Below are 18168 nucleotides of genomic sequence, written 5' to 3' on the forward strand. Positions count from 1 at the left end.
GTCACTCTCACCTCACCTCTGGAATTCAAGCTCTCTTGTCTATGTTGGAACTAAGCCTGTAATGAGGTTAGGACCTGAGTGTCCCTGGTGGAGTCCAAACTGAGAATCATTAAGTCAGTTGGACCATTTCCTGTGTTGGGGAATTTTAGAAAATTAGCACTAACACCTCAACCTCATTCGTAATCTTTTTTGAGACCCTAGGATGCAGTACACCTGGACTTTGAGATTTGAGATCCCGTAGCTGCATCAGTTTGCTTTGTGCCACTTGCCTCAGGATTGTAATTTTAAATTGACCTCTTCCTTCCTCCCCTGATTTATAGCAATGACTGGAATGATTTTATATCCACTGTAGTAAAGCCAGAAGTAAAATATTTGTTCACTTCACCTGCCATTTCATTATTACCTCCTATTAACTCCCCATTCTCACTCTCTATGGGGCCAAAACACACTTTACTCACTCATTTCCTTTTTAAATGCAAAGAGAAACTCTTGCTATCAGTTTCTACATTCCTAGCCAGCATTCTGCAATTCTGATTAGCTAATCCTAATTAAACTTTCAGTAATTTACTACTGTTCTTTATATCCTGACCAACCATAAGACCAAAAGAAATAGAAACAGGAGTAGGCCATTTGGCCATCGAACTCGCTCTGCCATTCAATACGATCATGGTGAATCCAACATTCCTCATGTCCATGTTCTGTCCCTTTCCCCATAACCTTTGATTTCCCTATTGATCAAGAATCCATCAGGCCAACAAATCATCTACGCACTTAATCCTGAAATTTGATGCTTTATTTCTAAATATTTAGTTAACCCTAGATGGTGTTTCCTCCCTTGAGAATAGTTCTTTATAGCAGGGAAACATTTATTTCATGTATTCTGAAAATCCACTTAAATCCCCATTGTATCTCTATTGATCTATCCCCTACCCTAGTGTGCCATTTCATTTCAAATGGTTCAGCTTTTATGCTCACAAAGTTGCCCTTATTTACGTACCAGAGCTACTGAGTTCCAGAATTGGAACTCATTGCAGCCTTGGTCCAAAAATGGACAAAAGAGCTCATTGCCAGAGATATGGTGAGAATTACTTCCTTTAACATCCAGGCAACATTTGATCAAGTATGCCATCAAGAAGCCCAGTAAAACTGGGAAACTGCTGGTTGGAGTCATAGCAGGCACAAAGCAAGATGCTTATGGTCACCGGACAATTTTAGGACACCATTGTACAAGGTCCTTAGGATAATATCCTTGCTCCAATTACCTTCACCTGCTTCTTCAATAACCTTCTTTCCATTATAAGGTCAGAAGTGGGATGTTACCTTGTGTATGCAATGTGAAGTATCATTTCCAATTCCTCAGACACTGAAGAAGTCCATGTCCAAATGCAGTAAGACTGGACAACATTTAAACTTTGGCTGATAAATTGTGAGTAACATTTGAACTACACAAATGCCAGATAATGATTGTCTCAAACATGAGACATTCCCATCGCCAACACCCCAAACTCCCTCCATATCTTGATGTTCTTATATATTAGAGTTGGTCTTTATCTGTACCTTTTCTACAGTTGTAACGTTATATTTTGTATTCTGTTCTATAACCCTGATGTACATATGTAAGGTATGATTTGTCTGGCTAGCACACAAAGCAATACTTTTCACTGTATCTTGGTACATGTAACAATAATAAATCAAATCAAAGGTATTGCCGTTGCTGAATGCTCCACTATCAACGTTTTGGGGTTACTATTGACCAGAACCAAATGGGATCAATTATAATAAATTATGTAGCCACAAGAGGTCAGTAACCAGAAATTCTGCAAAATGTAACTCAGCTTCTGACTCCTAAATGATTGACAATTATCTAGAAGGCACAAGTCAGGAGTATGATGGAATACTGTCCACTTTATTGGATGAATGCAACTTCAACAACACTCATGAAGGTCAACAGTATCTAGGACTTAATTGACATCACACCCATTATCTTCAACATTCACTACCTCAACTACCAATGAATAGTGGCAACATCTGTAAAATGCAATGCAACAACTCATCAAGTCTCCAACAGCACCTTTCAAATCTGCAGTCTCTACCATCTAGAAGAACAGGGCAGTCAATGCAAGAGAATACCACCACCTGCAAGTTCCCCATAAAACCAAACACCATCCTGACTTGGAACAACATGTCATTCTTCAAAATTCTAGAACTCCCACTGTAACAATACTGCAGTCTATGGAATGTAGGTACACCTATAACTTTTTTGATATATTCTTTTCAGTGCCCCTTAAGGGCACTGTGTGTCAACCTACAACATGTGGACTGCAGCGGTTCAAGAAGGCAGCTCACCCACCATCTTCTCAAGGGCAATTAGGGCTGGGTAATAAATTATTCTGGTCAGCTAGGGGACGCCCCAATCCCACATGAATTTTAATATATGCATATGTGCCTCCCTACTGACTGCAGTGGTTTAAGAAAGCAGCTCAACACAATCTTCTCAAGGGGGCTATTAGGACTGGTCAATAAATGCTGTCCTAGCTAGCAACACCTGAAAGAAATTTTAAAGATCTGAATGATGTACTCAGATTGAGGTCATGTAGCATTAGCTTGTTACCATGCAAGAGGGGTTTGTTGCCATATACAAGTGCAGACTGGCTGCAGATACCAGTCTTTAAAATAGCTCATAGGGTCTCACAGCAATCCTGCAATCCATCATATAAAAAACTGCTGGGATAACTGGGAAGTTGGTGGTAGGGATATCAGAAGCTCAAAAGAGTGCAAAGTAGTTGTCTCCCTTCAGGTACTCCCACTACTGCTAATCTGCCAGTGCAAAAATCCAGCCAGCCCCAGACTGCTGACACCCACACTAAGGCGGCGCAGATTGAAGCTAAGCTTTTTAGACCCAGAACTCCATGGAGTTGTCTTGCAAGTCCATGTACAAGGATATGTGCAGGCTTCTTCAAGCCATATCACAGACACTATATTAGCTTTGTGTAGGAATATGTGGGATGGGCAGTCCTTCCTGTAAGCTCAGTTGTGCAAGTTTAAGAGAATGCATGATATTGAATATTCGGGTTGTAAATAATGACATTAGAGTCAAATTAATGTTACACACTAACAGTACCAACAGTGCAGAGTAAATGCTTCCACTGCCCACACTAATGACCTGCTCAAAATGGTATCAAACATATCTCTCGTAAAGTGTGCATGTGACACAGAAGGCATTTTAGAGACAAACCTACAAATGAGACTCCAGGTGCTTCATAATTGAATTTTCTGGCCAAGGTTTTAGTTAAAATGAGTGCAGGCAGTCAGAATCCAGCTCTGAATGAATCTGAGGAGACAGAATAAAGTTCTCATTAATTGGCATAGAACACAGTATCTCACTCAGAGAGATCACAAAGGTGGACAATGAAAAATTCATACTTTATGTTAAGCATATCCTTGGAAAAAAATCACGTTTGAGGAAATTTTATGGGATCTTCTACACCTTCCTGAGTTATACTTGGCTTGTAACAGTCAATGCTGTTAAAAAGGGGGAAAAAATTGTCTATTTCCTCATTTGACATCTTTTTCCTTCATCCAAAAGCACACACATCATACTGATAGAAAACTGCTTAGTGACAGCTTGAAATCTTAATGTCAATGTTAATCACTGGCACTATAAGCAGAGCACCATGGAATATATTCAGGAGAATAATTGCATTGGAGCCAATTATGCAACAGCTATTATACAGATAAGGAAGAAGAAACTTTAACAATTACATTAGCAAAGAAATGCTTTGCTATAAATGTAAGAAATACTAAGGACCAAAAAATTGGTCTATTCCAATTCTTAGGTATAGGGGGTCACAATTTGAACTCCCTCCTTATCCCAGTTCCATTGGAGATAGTAACTTGCAAATTTAATGCTGTCACATAAATTCTATGATTGTAACGTAAGACTGTGCGTACGTTGTGCTGTTGGCGGGCCCTGAATTCAGCAGGGAAACAAGAAGCATTTGCTAATAACTCATGAGGCAGTTAGCATTCTGTTCTTAAAGTCTGTCTTTTCATCCTAAAGGGAAGCTACACTGAATGACAGGTGGCTGCTGCAGCAAAATATTATCGCTGCAATCCAAAGAAAATAAAAAGGAGCCCTTGTAACCAGGGGGACATCAGGATCACAAAGATAAATCTACACTTCTTTGTCATAGAAGTGGGCAAGAGAACAAATATCTTGATTCAGTTGGAGGGTGGATGGGAAATTGGAGGTCCATATAGATGTTCAGGGAGGTCACACCCCAGCAAATTAACCAGAATACCAAATAAAGTACCAAAAGGAGTTTGCCGATTTCATGTGATTATCAAGACCGCCCCCTTGTACTGTTCCACCTATCTATCTTCCTTCCTATCTAATTGCTCCACCCTCCTCTCTGACCTATGGCCTTCCAAGCTACCCTTCCCCCCCCCCCCCCCCCCCCAATCCCACACCTCTCCTATTTACCTCTCAGCCCCGTTTCCCCACCTACCCCCCAACATTCCTGATGAAGGGTTTATGCCCAAATCATCAACTCTCCTGCTCCTTGGATCCTGCCTGACCTGCTGTGCTTTTTCAGTGCCACACTTTTTGACTTCATTCTGTTCAAAACACCAGGACACCATCACTTACCTAGCAGCACACCCTGCCATCCACCACTCATGCCTAATATCCAGATGTTCCATCTTATCCTCATATACGTTTCCAATGCTGCTAACTTCCTGTTACTGACTGTACATATCTCCAAATACTTAGCTATGGAAGGCACTTGACCCAAACACATGATGCTCACTGGGAGTTTCCCCACTGTCTTGTAGGATAAGGTGACACACTTTGGATTAGTGGTGCTGGAAGAGGAGAGAGAGAGTCATGCTAGTGATGAAATAGAGTTCAATACCTCCCAAGCCCAACTGAAGAAATTATTCAGTGCATCAAGATGCAGTTGTTACAAATCCCTTGGCATCTGTCATTGCTGAGAACATTGAGGATGATGGAATGGTTGTGCCTGAGATTAGGTTACCATATATTTCTTATTCCACTTCTCCTTATCTGGCCCAAAATTTCATCTTCTGATTTTCAGTTTCCAGGCACTCAAAATTGGTCATCTACATAAAACAGCAGCCATAGTTGGAGGAGGAGGAGGAAAGAAAACAACAGACAGTTCAGCATTTATAAAGAGGCTGTTTGATCTGACTCATGCAGGCACTAGTTCAGATATTGGCATTGTGCATCAATTAAATACTAGTATGGAGTTGGGTTCAGCACATGATAAGTCAGAGAGTCATAGAGACGTACAGCATGGAAACAGACCCTTCAGTCCAACCTGTCCATGCCGACCAGATATCCCAACCCAGCCCATATCCCTCCAAACTCTTCCTATTCATATACCCATCCAAATGCTTCTTAAATGTTACAATTGTACCAGCCTCCACGACTTCCTCTGGCAGCTCATTCCATACATGTACCACTCGCTGTGTGAAAAAGTTGCCCCTTTGGTCCCTTTTATATATTTCCCCTCTCACCCAAAACCTATGCCCTCTAGTTCTGGACTCCCTGACCCCAGGGAATAGACTTTGCCTATTTACCCTATCCATGCCCCTCATAATTTTGTAAATCTCTATAAGGTCACCCCCAGCCTCCGACGCTCCAGGGAAAACAGCCCCAGCCCTGTTCAGCCTCTCTCTATAGCTCAAATCCTCCAACCCTGGCAACATCCTTGTAAATCTTTTCTGAACCCTTTTCAAGTTTCACAACATCTTTCTGATAGAAAGGAGACCAGAATTGCATGCAATATTCCAACAGTGACCTAACCAATGTCCTGTACAGCCGCAACATGACCTCCCAACTCCTGTATTCAATACTCTCACCAATAAAGAAAAGCATACCAAACGCCTTCTTCACTATTCTATCTATCTGCGATGCCACTTTCAAGGAGCTATGAACCTGCACTCCAAGGTCTCTTTGTTCAGCGACACTCCCTAAGACCTTACCATTAAGTGTATAAGTCCTGCTAAGATTTGCTTTCCCAAAATGCAGCACCTCGCATTTATCTGAATTAAACTCCATCTGCCACTTTGCAGCCCATTGGCTCATCTGGTCCTGATCCTGTTGTAATCTGAGGTAACCTTCTTCACTGTCCACTACACCTCCAATTTTGATGTCATCTGCAAACTTACTAACTGTACCTCTTGCATCCAAATCATTTATGTAAATGACAAAAAGTAGTGCACCCAGCACCGATCCTTGTGGCACTCTACTGGTCACAGGCCTCCAGTCTGAAAAACAACCCTCCACCATCACCCTCTGTCTTCTACCTTTGAGCCAGTTCTGTATCCAAATGGCTAGTTTTCCCTGTATTCCATGAGATCTAACCTTGCTAATCAGTCTCCCATGGGGAACCTTGTCGAACATCTTACTGAAGTCCATTTAGATCACATCTACAGCTCTGCTCTCATCAATCCTCTTTGTTACTTCCTCAAAAAACTCAATCAAGTTTGTGAGACATGATTTCCCACGCACAAAGCCATGTTGACTATCCCTAATCAGTCCTTGCCTTTCCAAATACATGTACATCCTGTCCCTCAGCATACGCTCCAACAACTTGCCCACCACAGACATCGGGCTCACTGGTCTATAGTTCCCTGGCTTGTTCTTACCACCCTTCTTAAACAGTGGCACCACGTTAGCCAACCTCCAGACTTCTGGCACCTCACCTGTGACTATCGATAATACAAATATCTCAGTAAGAAGCCCAGCAATCACTCCTCTAGCTTCCCACAGAATTCTAGGGTACACCTGATCAGGTCCTGGGGATATATCCACTTTTATGCATTCAAGACATCCAGCACTTCCTCCTCTGTCTGGATAGTCACTAGGCACAATTGGTTTGCAGCCAAGGCAGCAGATAATAGATGATACATGTGCAGGTCATTGGAGGGAAATGCCATGGACAAATTCTCCTACAGGGTCTCAGATGAGGAATGTGATGGAGCATTGTATAGTAGGATTCTGATGAACTTGCACACCAAGCTGATGGGTGTTTAGCTATCCTGCCGGAAAGCCTCCTGTCACTGTCAAAGAGTATGGAGGAGTCCAGCACCTGTGCTCCATCTACCTGTTGGAGATCCAGAGACACAGCTACTGGTGTCCCTCTCCCTTTTGCGATTTTTGTGTGGAGAGGTCACCTACTCCTGTTCCAACATAGCAGCACTCCTTGACAAAGCCAGCAGCTCATTACACCTGCAAAAACACTCCACAGCACTCTGACATATCTTCAATAGTGTACGTTTTTCAAAATCATCTTCCTACAAGTTGTTTATCTAGCCCTTTAAGTAACACTAGCCCAAGATAGCTGAATGTTTGACCTTTTGTGGGCAAAGTACAAATTCATTGAATGGATTTTCATGATCCAAGTTTGGAAAATGGACATAACATCATCAGGTTGGTTTGTGTGATGTCATGATACAATTATTTCAGCAGCTCCACTACTTACAGGGTGGGTTAGCATGAGCACTCTTCTAAGATTGTGGATAGGGCAGACTGTGTCAAAGTGGCTGGCAGTGTAGTGGCATCCTTAGGAATTGTAATCAGCTTTGTGGTGCTGTCTCCACAGACAATGTGGATCCAATTTTGCACTCTTGGTCATTTGAGTCAAAGAGTCAGATTTTGAATTGATTGGAGATTGTTGCTGCTTTGTGCCGACAGAAAATTTAAACCAATCATGAGTTATTAATGACACTTGCAGATGACCTGCTGCCTTTATGAGAATATCAATGCGCCTCTTTTTACAAATGATTATGCCCACCTGCACTCATCCAAAGTTTCGGCCTGGAAGCTATTTGCTCTGATTGAGTTGGCTGCAATGACTTTGCAAACAATATCTGCCTAGCCTTCATGATGCCAATGCATAAGTGGTATATTACTTTATGCTGTTTAAGGTTTTCTTGTACAGAAGATCTTCCTTAAACCATTGAAATATGGAGAAAGTGAGGACTGCAGATGCTGGAGATCAGAGTCGAAAAGCCTGGCACTGGAATAGCACAGTATCCAAAGAGCAGGATAATCAACATTTCGGGCAGAAGCCACTTCATCAGTGGATTTTCATTTAATGGGGTGTCAAATGAAAGATTATTGTGCAAGTGAAGGCCTTATGGGCTGATGGTGAAGATATATTAGCATGGATAGATGACCAATTGAAGGAACTAAACAACAGAGTAAGAATGTGTTGTTTTCAGGTTGGCAACTGTTGCTTTTTATTGAATGGTAGAACAAATTCAAAGGGCCAAATGACCCATGTTCCTATTAGTGGAGGGACTGTGTATAATATTTCTGAGCTTGCTCTCCATACAGAGCTAAATGATAAAGAAGGCTGTGAGGAGGAGACAGAGTCTGCAAAGGGATAAGGACAAATTAAGTATGTGAGCAAGAGGTGGCAAATAAAATATAATATGAGAAATGAGGCTATTCACTTTGCGAGGAAGAATAGAAAAAGATTTTTAAAAATTGTTGATAAGTTATTTAATGTTAGTGTTCAAAGAAATTTAGTCCTCATACAAGAAGGTTAACTTGCAGATAGTTTTAAGAAGATAAGTAGTTTATTTGCCTTTATTGCAAGAGGTTTTGAGTACAAGAGTAGAGAAACCTTGCTGTAATTGTATTTGACTTTAGGAAAACAACACTTGGACTACATTTTGATCTTTATACAGAAGGAAGGATAGAGAAGTTGCCTTGACCCTAGCCATGACAACTATTGTGCTGCACTGACCACATCCATTCTGTTAAAGCCAGTTGATGACTACCCTCCCACATTATCTCATGTATTCCAATGCACTGACATTTCCTACCTTTATATCACAATTATTGTCCCCTCTGCAGCAGCCCAGTATGTTGTCTCCACTGCCCAAGATTGACATCCCCAACATCCTTATCACAGGAGTCGACCATGATGGTCCCCCTTGATGTTTGTGAATAGACTGTCTGTCTGGGCTGATAATGACCTATCCTGATAATAGACAATAGACAATAGGTGCAGGAGTGGGCCATTCTGCCTTTCTGCCATTCATTATGATCATGGCTGATCATCCTCAATCAGTATCCTGTTCCTGCCTTATCCCCATAACCCTTGATTCCACTATCCTTAAGAGCTCTATCCAACTCTTTCTTGAAAGTATCCAGAGACTTGGCCTCCACAGCCTTCTGGGGCAGAGCATTCCATACACCCACCACTCTCTGGGTGAAGAAGTTTCTCCTCAACTCTGTTCTAAGTGGCCCACCCCTTATTTTTAAACTCTGTCCTCTGGTTCGGGATGATTGATTAATTGGATGAAAATGAATGATCAGACCCCTGACAGATCTCTGAGTTCCCTGACTGACTCACTAATTCCAGACTTATTGCACCAGACATACATGACTGACCATGGCCCACTCCCTGATCTATAATTATACAATGCCCCTGACCCTGACTACCCAAGTGATCATGTCCAAGCCGTTGAACTGATATTGAATGCTGCCCTTGACTCACTGTGCCACTGATAATAGCCCGCTCCTTAACTTGACTGAGGACTATTCCTCTTAAACTTTGAGGCATGGCCATTTGATAAAATCCCATGCAGTGTCTTTGCTGCATTGGCACATGCTGTCAGTGTGACATTGAGGTAGCATGAATAATGTTGTGGAACATGTCTGCCCTCTTGACTGATCATTGCTGACAATCATGACAAATAGCCTGGATTTGTTCCTGTACTAAAAGGCAAGACAGGAATATTGTAAGCATCTAAGTTCTGAATGAGGTGGCGAAGTACAAAAGGCAAGGCATGGAAGAGGTGCTGTGAACATCCAAGTAGACGCAAAGTGAACGAACATTAAGAGAGAAGCAAAGAGCCCCGAGGTGCAGCCTGCTCCAATGCATTATCTGGCTATATTTCCCTGCGTGCATTGCTATGGAAGATATTGGACTTAGTATTGGTGGTTAACTGTGTTTTAAGTGAATTGAAGAGGTACCATGATAATATGATGAGGCTAGTGCATGTCTGATGCCAATCTCCATGGATGGGGTTGTGTAGGCAGTCACTATCCAGAAGTATGCCCTGAGATCCTGGGGACTTTTGTACACAATAGAGGCCTGAGAGAGCAAATAAACTGGAGCTGCCAGGTACCTGCGCTGACTTTCATATTGCTGATTATCATTGTCTGGTTACTCTCCGCCGCATGGGAGAATAGCAAACTGCATATAAATGAGCTGAGAAATGCTTATAACAATATGTAAATGTATGCAAATGGGCCTCTCAAAGCTCACTGGTGAGATTCACATCTTGCTGTTTAAACCATGAATGGAAATCCATCGTCTATCTCTGGATGCCAAGAATCTAATTTTCCATTCTCACCATTGCCCTTGTCATTCGGGGCTGGGCAGATTCCACCAATAGCCTTCAAATGAAACAGCAAAAAACTGGCAACTGGAGGTAATAATTTTTTGTTAATAATAAGTAGAATCGTGTTAAATGATATGTAATTCATTTTAGCCTTTAATACACTGTGACCAAACATTACAATATATTTACCTCTTTATCAGTTTTGACCAAGAATTTCCAATATGCTACCCAGTAATATGTTTTAACATCAGGTTTTACAATGGGCTATTGTTGTTTGTGGCAACTGCAACAATCATTTTCAAACTGATTACTTTTTGCAACTTTTTAAATATACGCATCCTCTCAAAGAAATACAGATCAGCAAAAATGGTCTCCAATATATTTGTTCAGCAGAATCATAGTAATGTTCAGAACCATGTTGTCATTTTCACCTTTTTTTTATTAACTACTGTTTATAAAATTCAAAGTAATTGTAGTTCAGTCTTTTTTATTATCTTGGTGCAGATTTCCACAAAGGCTTAAAATTCCTTTAGGTATGTTTGAGATGAAAATGACCTCCACTATGTATCATATAAAAAAGGCCACGAGCTTTGTTTCTAAGGATACCATTGTGGCTTTTTAGGAAGTACGTGATGAGGAAATGCTATTTTGTAATCCTGCCATGTCTCCCACGTCTTCTAAGTTCAAGCTGAACAAAGGAATTGAACTCTCCAGATAAAACAATTGATCTACATAATTCAATATTTCAAAAAATATCAAAAAACTTCTGTTCTTACATTTTCTTAGAACTTAAGTTCATAATACCATGATGAGAAAATCTACATTGAAATGTCTTTTTTATATCAAAAAATGTAAGCACAAAAACTGTTGCTTTTATGTAGGTTAACTAAAATTATAGACTAAAACAAATGTGTTAATGAAACATTATGGTGTATAATGTTCTAATTGAAATGTTATGGATTACATTCAAATAGTCTCGACCAATAATCACTTTGGCTCAATTTGCAAGTGGAATGACAGGGCTGGATTCATAGTTATGTTGACAAAACTCAAATCTCCTGTTCCACTCTATCTGTTCCATGCCTATATTTATTTACTTTTATGAAATTAAAGATATAGGTATTATATAATTTATTCTTGTAAAATATTGAGGAAAACCCACATTTTATTTAGCTCATGCTAAAACATCTGTACTTTTGTTGCTGGCTGCATCTCTATCCCGAACTGCTGAAGTCAGTTGAAATGGTATGCCATTTTATTGGTCTTTTCAACTTCAAGTTTTAAGTTCAAACCTGTATCTTATTTGTCACTAATATCACATCTTTCCATCTCTGCAACATTTTTCAACTCCTGTATCTTTTCAACTGCAACTCTTAAATTTATGGTTTTGGTAATATAGTTGTGAACTTTAATGACCTTTTTGCCACTTTGGGTCCTGTAGGGAAAATAAGTAATACATCTTTCACCTGAGATGGTAAAGTTCAAGAATCAATCAATTAAGTCTGTGATATGTGAGTGTAAGGCACCTCATCTTCAGCCTGAGCTAAGCTTTCTTTAAAGCAAAAACAACAAGGCAGAGCAAAAACAAAATGACAAGATTGCTACCTGAATGGCTGTACATTGGGAGAGGGGAGTGTGCAGCGGGACCTGGGTGTCCTTGTGCATCAATTGGTGAAGGTAAGCAGGCAGGTGCAGCAGGCAATAAAGAAGGCAAATGGTACGTTGGCCTTCATTACGAGAGATTTTGAGTACAGGAGCAGGGATGTGTTATTGCAGTTATACAAGGCTTTGGTGAGCCATATCTAGAATATTGTATGCAATTTTAGTCTCCTTTTCTGAGGAAGTGTGCTCTTGCTCTCAAGGGAGTGCAGCGAAAGTTTACCAGGCTGATTCCAGGGATGGCAGGATTGACATATGAGTAGACGTTGACTAGGTTAGGATGGTTTTCGCTGGTGTTCAGATGAATGGGGGGGATCTCATAGAAACTTTTAAAATTCTAACAAGACTAAGTTAAAAATCATACAACACCACACTATAGTCCAACAGGTTTATTTGGAAGCACTAGCTTTCGAAACACTGCTCCTTCATCAGGTGGTTGTGAAGAATAAGATTGTAAGACACAGAATTTATAGCAAGAGTTTACAACTGAACTTTCTATTTAAAAAGCCCTGGATTGTTTGTTAAGTCTCTCATCTTTTAGAATGACCATTTTGGTTTCAGTTCTTTCATACGTAAAACCCAGAACATTCTCAAGTGAACTTTAACAATTGGTGCCATGTCAGCCCAGATAATGCATTGAAGGTGTGAGATGCCCTGTGTGAGGCTGTCTGTGCCCCAATGTTCAGACTGATTCTATTCCTAAAAAACGGATTTACAGAATCTTACATGGATTCATATAGTTTTTGAGCAAAATAGAATGTAATTCTGCAAGTACAAATTCACTCCACAAACCTATATATGTGTGTGGGTGCATGTGTGTGTTTGTGTGTGAGGGGGGGGGGGGGGGGGGGTTGGTATGAGTGTCTGTGAGAAAGTGTGTGTGAGTGTAAAGGGGTTTAAGTCTGTGAGAGGGTGAGAGTGTGCGTGTGTATGAGAGAGGGACTACATGAGTGTATGGGTCTTAAGGAGTTTGTGTATATGGATGTGTTGGTGTGTGTAGTGCAGTGGGATCACCTGCAGTGTGACATGAAACCAAAGTCCCGGTTGAGGCCATCCCCATGGATGCTGAACTTCGCTATCAGCCTCTGCTTGGCCACTTTGTTTTGTTGCCTGTCCCGAAGTCTGCCTTAGAAGATGGGCACCCGAAGGTCTGAGGTCGAATGTCCCGGACCGCTGAAGTGTTCTCCAATTATGAAGGAACACTCCTGTCTGTTGATTATTGTGTGATATTCATTCATCCGTTGCCATAGCCCCTGTTTCTCCAATGTACCATGCCTCAGGGCACCCTGGTGTCCCCACGTGTAATCCATGTCAACACTCTGCCCCATCTTGCAGTGACTACTGTGACAAGGTTGTATGGTGTTGTCCTGAAAGCCAGGCAATTTGCTGCAAACAATGATCTGTCTGAGGTTTGGTACTTGTTTAAAGGTGAAAAGTGGAGGCATGGGGCAGGTCTTGGCAAGGTGCTCATCCTCATTGATAAGTGTTGCAGGCTGCGAAGAACATGAGATAGTTTTTTGGTTCCTGGGAAGTGACAAACAGGACTAAACAAGGTAGATGTTGGGAGGATATTTCAGATGGTGGGTGTGTACAGAACCAGGGGTCACCATCTGAGGATTTGGGGTAGACCATTTAGGATGGAGATGGGAAGACATTTCTTCACCAAAAGAGTGATGAGCCTGTGGAATTTATTATCACAGGAAGTAGTTGATGCCAAAAGATTGAATGCATTGAAGAGGCAAGTAAATATGACACATGGGGCAATGAGATCAAAGATTATGAGGAGAAAGCAGAATTAGGCTATTGAGTTGGACAACCAGCCATGATCATGATGAATGATGGAGCAGGCTCAAAGGGCTGAATGGCCTCCTCCTCCTCCTACCTTCTTTATTTCTATGTATAAAAGCAGAGGGCTGTCAAGAGGGTCATTAGGAGAGGCTTGGCATCAGTAAGGGAATCAAGGTTTATAGGGAAAAGACAGGAAAGTATATTTGAGGAATATCAGAGCAGCCATGATCTTATTGAATTGTAGAGCAGATCCTCGTGGGCTGAATGGCCTACTTCTGCTCCTACGTCTTATGGCCTTGTAGTCTGAATCAGGCATTATAATACCCATGTGCTTGGATGTTACAAAAAAGAGTAATTTATTACATGGTGTAAAATACCAAAGATAAATTATGACTTTCTTTTACCATTGTACTAGAATGCTAATTAGGAAGAGTGTGATTTAAATCTTTGATTTATTATTGCAAAAATAATATTTTTGAAAAATAAACACAAAAATCTCAGCTCAGGGCAATACTGGCAAAATCCAATTTTATCCCTGTAACTTCCGAAAACTTGGAATGAGGCATTTTAATTAGTCAATGCTATACTTCTGGTTGAGTGGGAGGAATTCCTTTGAATTCTTTTTAATGGATCATAAATCAATAACAAAAAAAAAGATTGGAGTACATTTTTGTCACACAGGTGAAATCCTCTTCCAAGTGGCTGAAACAAGGTATAGAAAAGTAATGAATTCCTCAACATGTTAGCAATCAATATGGAAATTCCTAAAGTAATATTATAAAAGTGTAAATAACATGTGAATAGGGATTGGACTTTACAAAAACAGTTACATATGTTGCAATTTTCAGAATTCACAAAATACCAAAATATTTGTTTTAAATATGTCTAAAATCAAAACTACATTACAGTACTTTGTAATTCTACTAATGACATGATTTTTTTTCAAAAATCCATTTGATGAAATAGCAAAAAGTTTTTAAAGTTATTCAATATAGAATAAGCTTGGATAGGAACAAGTCCTTCAGAACATTGATTTTATTTCCCATTTCTTTACATTTGCTATTGAACTTCTGTTAAAAGCATCCAGTTGAACACCACTATAAAATTGTATTATGACGTACTGCTTCACAATAAGATGCCTATATTAGAAAGTTATTGGGTTGAATTCTATATGTGCTGGAAAAAGTTGCTGTAGAAAGCTGAAAAATTAACATATTTGAGTAGAAGATTCTTTTTAAAGTAGTTTTGCAAGTATGTTTTCAAATCAGGTGGTATATTAATAAATCTAAATAGGGTGCAAGGTGATCCCTGTGTACGAGATAATTTTCAACCTTTTTTTAATAAATTAGTATGTGGAATATTCATCAATGAAGATAGAATTGAAAATGCAAGAATACATGCAGAAGGGTATCTTTCTACAAAAGGGCATCTTAACTAACTAAGTAAATTCTCAAACATTTCATCAGTTCCTACTAGACATATCTTGATAATAACATGACCAGAGGCAATTGCTGTTTTTATGTAGAATGCAATGTAGAAGCTATCCCACCCTCCTTACCGCTCACCCGGTAAAAACAGAAAGTATTCTGTTCATGAGGATGATGTCAGGATCGAGGCCTCCAGACTAATCTTTGCAATGACCGAGAGGTTCACCATCACCCAAAAATTCATGCCATTAATTTTCATTACAATACAATGACTTTGAAGTTGGTGACTCTAGACTTGTCAAGGCTGTCAAGTAGTTACAGAAGTTGCTGGAAAAGCCCAGCAGGTCTGGCGTTAATCTGTGAAGGAAAATCAGTGTTAACATTTCAGGTTTGGTGACCCTTCCTCTGGGTTTTACTAGTACCTTTGGTTTTTGTCTCATGTTATTCCAGTCATTTGGTTTGTCTCCAGCATCACCTTAGTTTTAAGTTTTTGTCATTATCTCTCTGCTTCATTTAATCAGATTATAGATCATCCCTTCACTTGTTATTCAACTTTACACTTTACTCACACCGTCTAACACCCTTGGTCACCTGCAGAGACTTATTATTTGATACTCCCCACTCACACCATTTGTATGATCTTTTGATCTCTCTGCCCATAAATTCTGTGTTCTGTGTGCTTCTCTCTCACTTCACATGATGAAGGGACTACGCTCCAAAAACATGTTATTTCAAATAAACTTTTGGACAATAACCTGGTGTCATGTGATTTCTGACTTTAAAATTCATCCAGACTATTTATGGGAATAACTGACACAACTGAACCCCCCAAAATAGTCTCTACAGTACATCCAAATATATTACAACAACTAAGGGTATTCCTGAAACCATGTGGGTCCAATTATAAGCCAGTAGACAATAAATCATTTCATAAAAATGTCTGCCAGGAATTTTATTCAAAATGAATCTTTCATCGTACTTGCTACATTGGTTAACCTTGTGACAATATAATGGGAATATAACAGCCTATCGAAGTTGGATTGCAAGAATTTGAATTGAATGAGATTTTGAATCATTGATGTGACATGATTTGAACATAAGAAAATTTATTCCTGAAGTAAACTGAAGTCTTTTTCATGCCACATCATTTTTTTTCTCATACTTACAGGTGTATCCGTTGGTGTTCAAGTGACCATTTCAGAACAGAAGAAGATAGCTATGTTGTTCCAGCCTGTTGTCCTACATTGCCAGTATTCTACTACATCTGCCCAACAACCAGTGGTACAGTGGCGCTTTAAATCATACTGCAAGGACCGTACTAGAGATGCCTTCAGCATTCACAGCACAGCTGCACACGTCATCAGCCAGAAAGAACAGAGTCCTACGTGGGACCCATATCTAGACTGTGCAGACAACAGTCGTACTGTCCGAATTGTGGCTTCCCGTCAGGGTTCTGCAGTCACCTTAGGAGAGTACTACAAAGGACGAGAAATCACCATTATCAATAGTAAGGAATTTTATTTCCAACAAATTGCATTCTATGAATAAGGATGATAAGTGAATTGGATGTTTTTATCACTGAATTTTTACTGCATAATTATTTGCATAAGGGGTTTAAATAATGACTTAATTAATATTCATTAGAACAATCATACCATTCTATTTCAAGTTGATGCTGTCGTGACATTCCTAGCTTGCATAAACATAACCCTTTTCTACACAATTGATGGGATAAAAGTGAGCTCAGTAATATTTGTTTAGGCCATTGTGACTGCCATTCGGGATCCACAATGGTGTCAACAGTGTGCATGAGGTTGATGCAACACACTCCAGTTGTCACTCTGTGCACATGCACTCAACATCTATTGCAATCTGAGTGGGCAGATCAGATGTCAATCAGCATGCCTCAATGCTGCTATTTTGCAGCTGGATGTGCCAGTCAATATTTTCTCTTAACCTGGCACAACCATAGGCATATTAAACCGCCTGAAATCCCGTAAGCAATGCTGTTTAAAGTGATCATTAACTGCTTACATTTTACTAGTTGGTTTACCTTCACTACTATTGTACACACCTTTTCATGCTCTCTATTATTGTTTCAAGTTTCAAATGACAAGGGGGAATGTACTTCTGATGTACTTTTTGCAGAGTTCATGGGTATCGCATAGACCAATTGCACCCAGACATGGGCACCCTAATAGGCATTCCCCTTGATTACAACATAGTTGAAAGAATGAAGAGAGGGCCCATACAATGGAACCGGCTACTGGAAATGGAAGATGGAGGAGAAGAATGAAGGACTTTCAGCAGGAGGCCAAATCTACTCATAGCACAGTTCTGCTGCTTGAACCTCAGTACGAATCAATGTTTGAGATGTGTGTGAAATGAAATAGTTCATCAGCTGTCTGCTGCAGTCACAATTCAAATTCCGTGCATTAAAGGACTGCATTGCGAGTTGCAATGATGATGACTATTGTTATGATCTTGTATGCAACGGCATCCTTCCAGGCTGGAGTTAGAGATGTTTCTAGCATGTTAAAGTTCGTAATCCATTGTCACATCAGGAAGGTCACTGAGTTCTCTACTCAAACAAAAACATGTAACTTGATTTTATTTCCTTTTGTCAACAAGAAGTAGATGCAGGAAGCATAATGATTTGGAGGCTTCTCCATGGTATATGGTATCCTTGCAGACACATAACTTTGCAGGTGTCTTCTCTGATCTATATGGGAACAGGAAGAGATTCCATTCTCTGAGGATGCAGTTACCCTGTGAACACAGACAATTTGTCACTTGGTGCTATTCTTCCACTTTAACCTCTGTAACCCTACATTACTTTTCATTTTCAGGTAACAGTCTAGTGCCCTTTTTGAATGTTTTAGTTGAAGCTTCAGATTAACTGTCAGTT

At 40.1% G+C, this 18168-nt stretch overlaps 1 protein-coding gene across 3 annotated transcripts in view; it reads left to right on the forward strand.

Moving 5' to 3' along the window:
* Window positions 1-18168, forward strand: part of LOC122555241 (immunoglobulin-like domain-containing receptor 2) — a 140659-nt gene that overhangs the window by 54632 nt on the left and 67859 nt on the right. For all 3 annotated transcript variants that reach the window (XM_043701025.1, XM_043701023.1, XM_043701024.1), the window contains one exon: window positions 16429-16767. In XM_043701025.1, coding sequence (XP_043556960.1) covers window positions 16479-16767 — 289 coding nt within the window. In that variant the 5' untranslated portion in view covers window positions 16429-16478. The remainder of the gene's footprint in view (window positions 1-16428; window positions 16768-18168) is intronic.

The sequence above is a fragment of the Chiloscyllium plagiosum genome, chromosome 12, assembly GCF_004010195.1.
Source record: "Chiloscyllium plagiosum isolate BGI_BamShark_2017 chromosome 12, ASM401019v2, whole genome shotgun sequence".
In the NCBI taxonomy this organism is placed as follows: Eukaryota; Metazoa; Chordata; class Chondrichthyes; order Orectolobiformes; family Hemiscylliidae; genus Chiloscyllium; species Chiloscyllium plagiosum.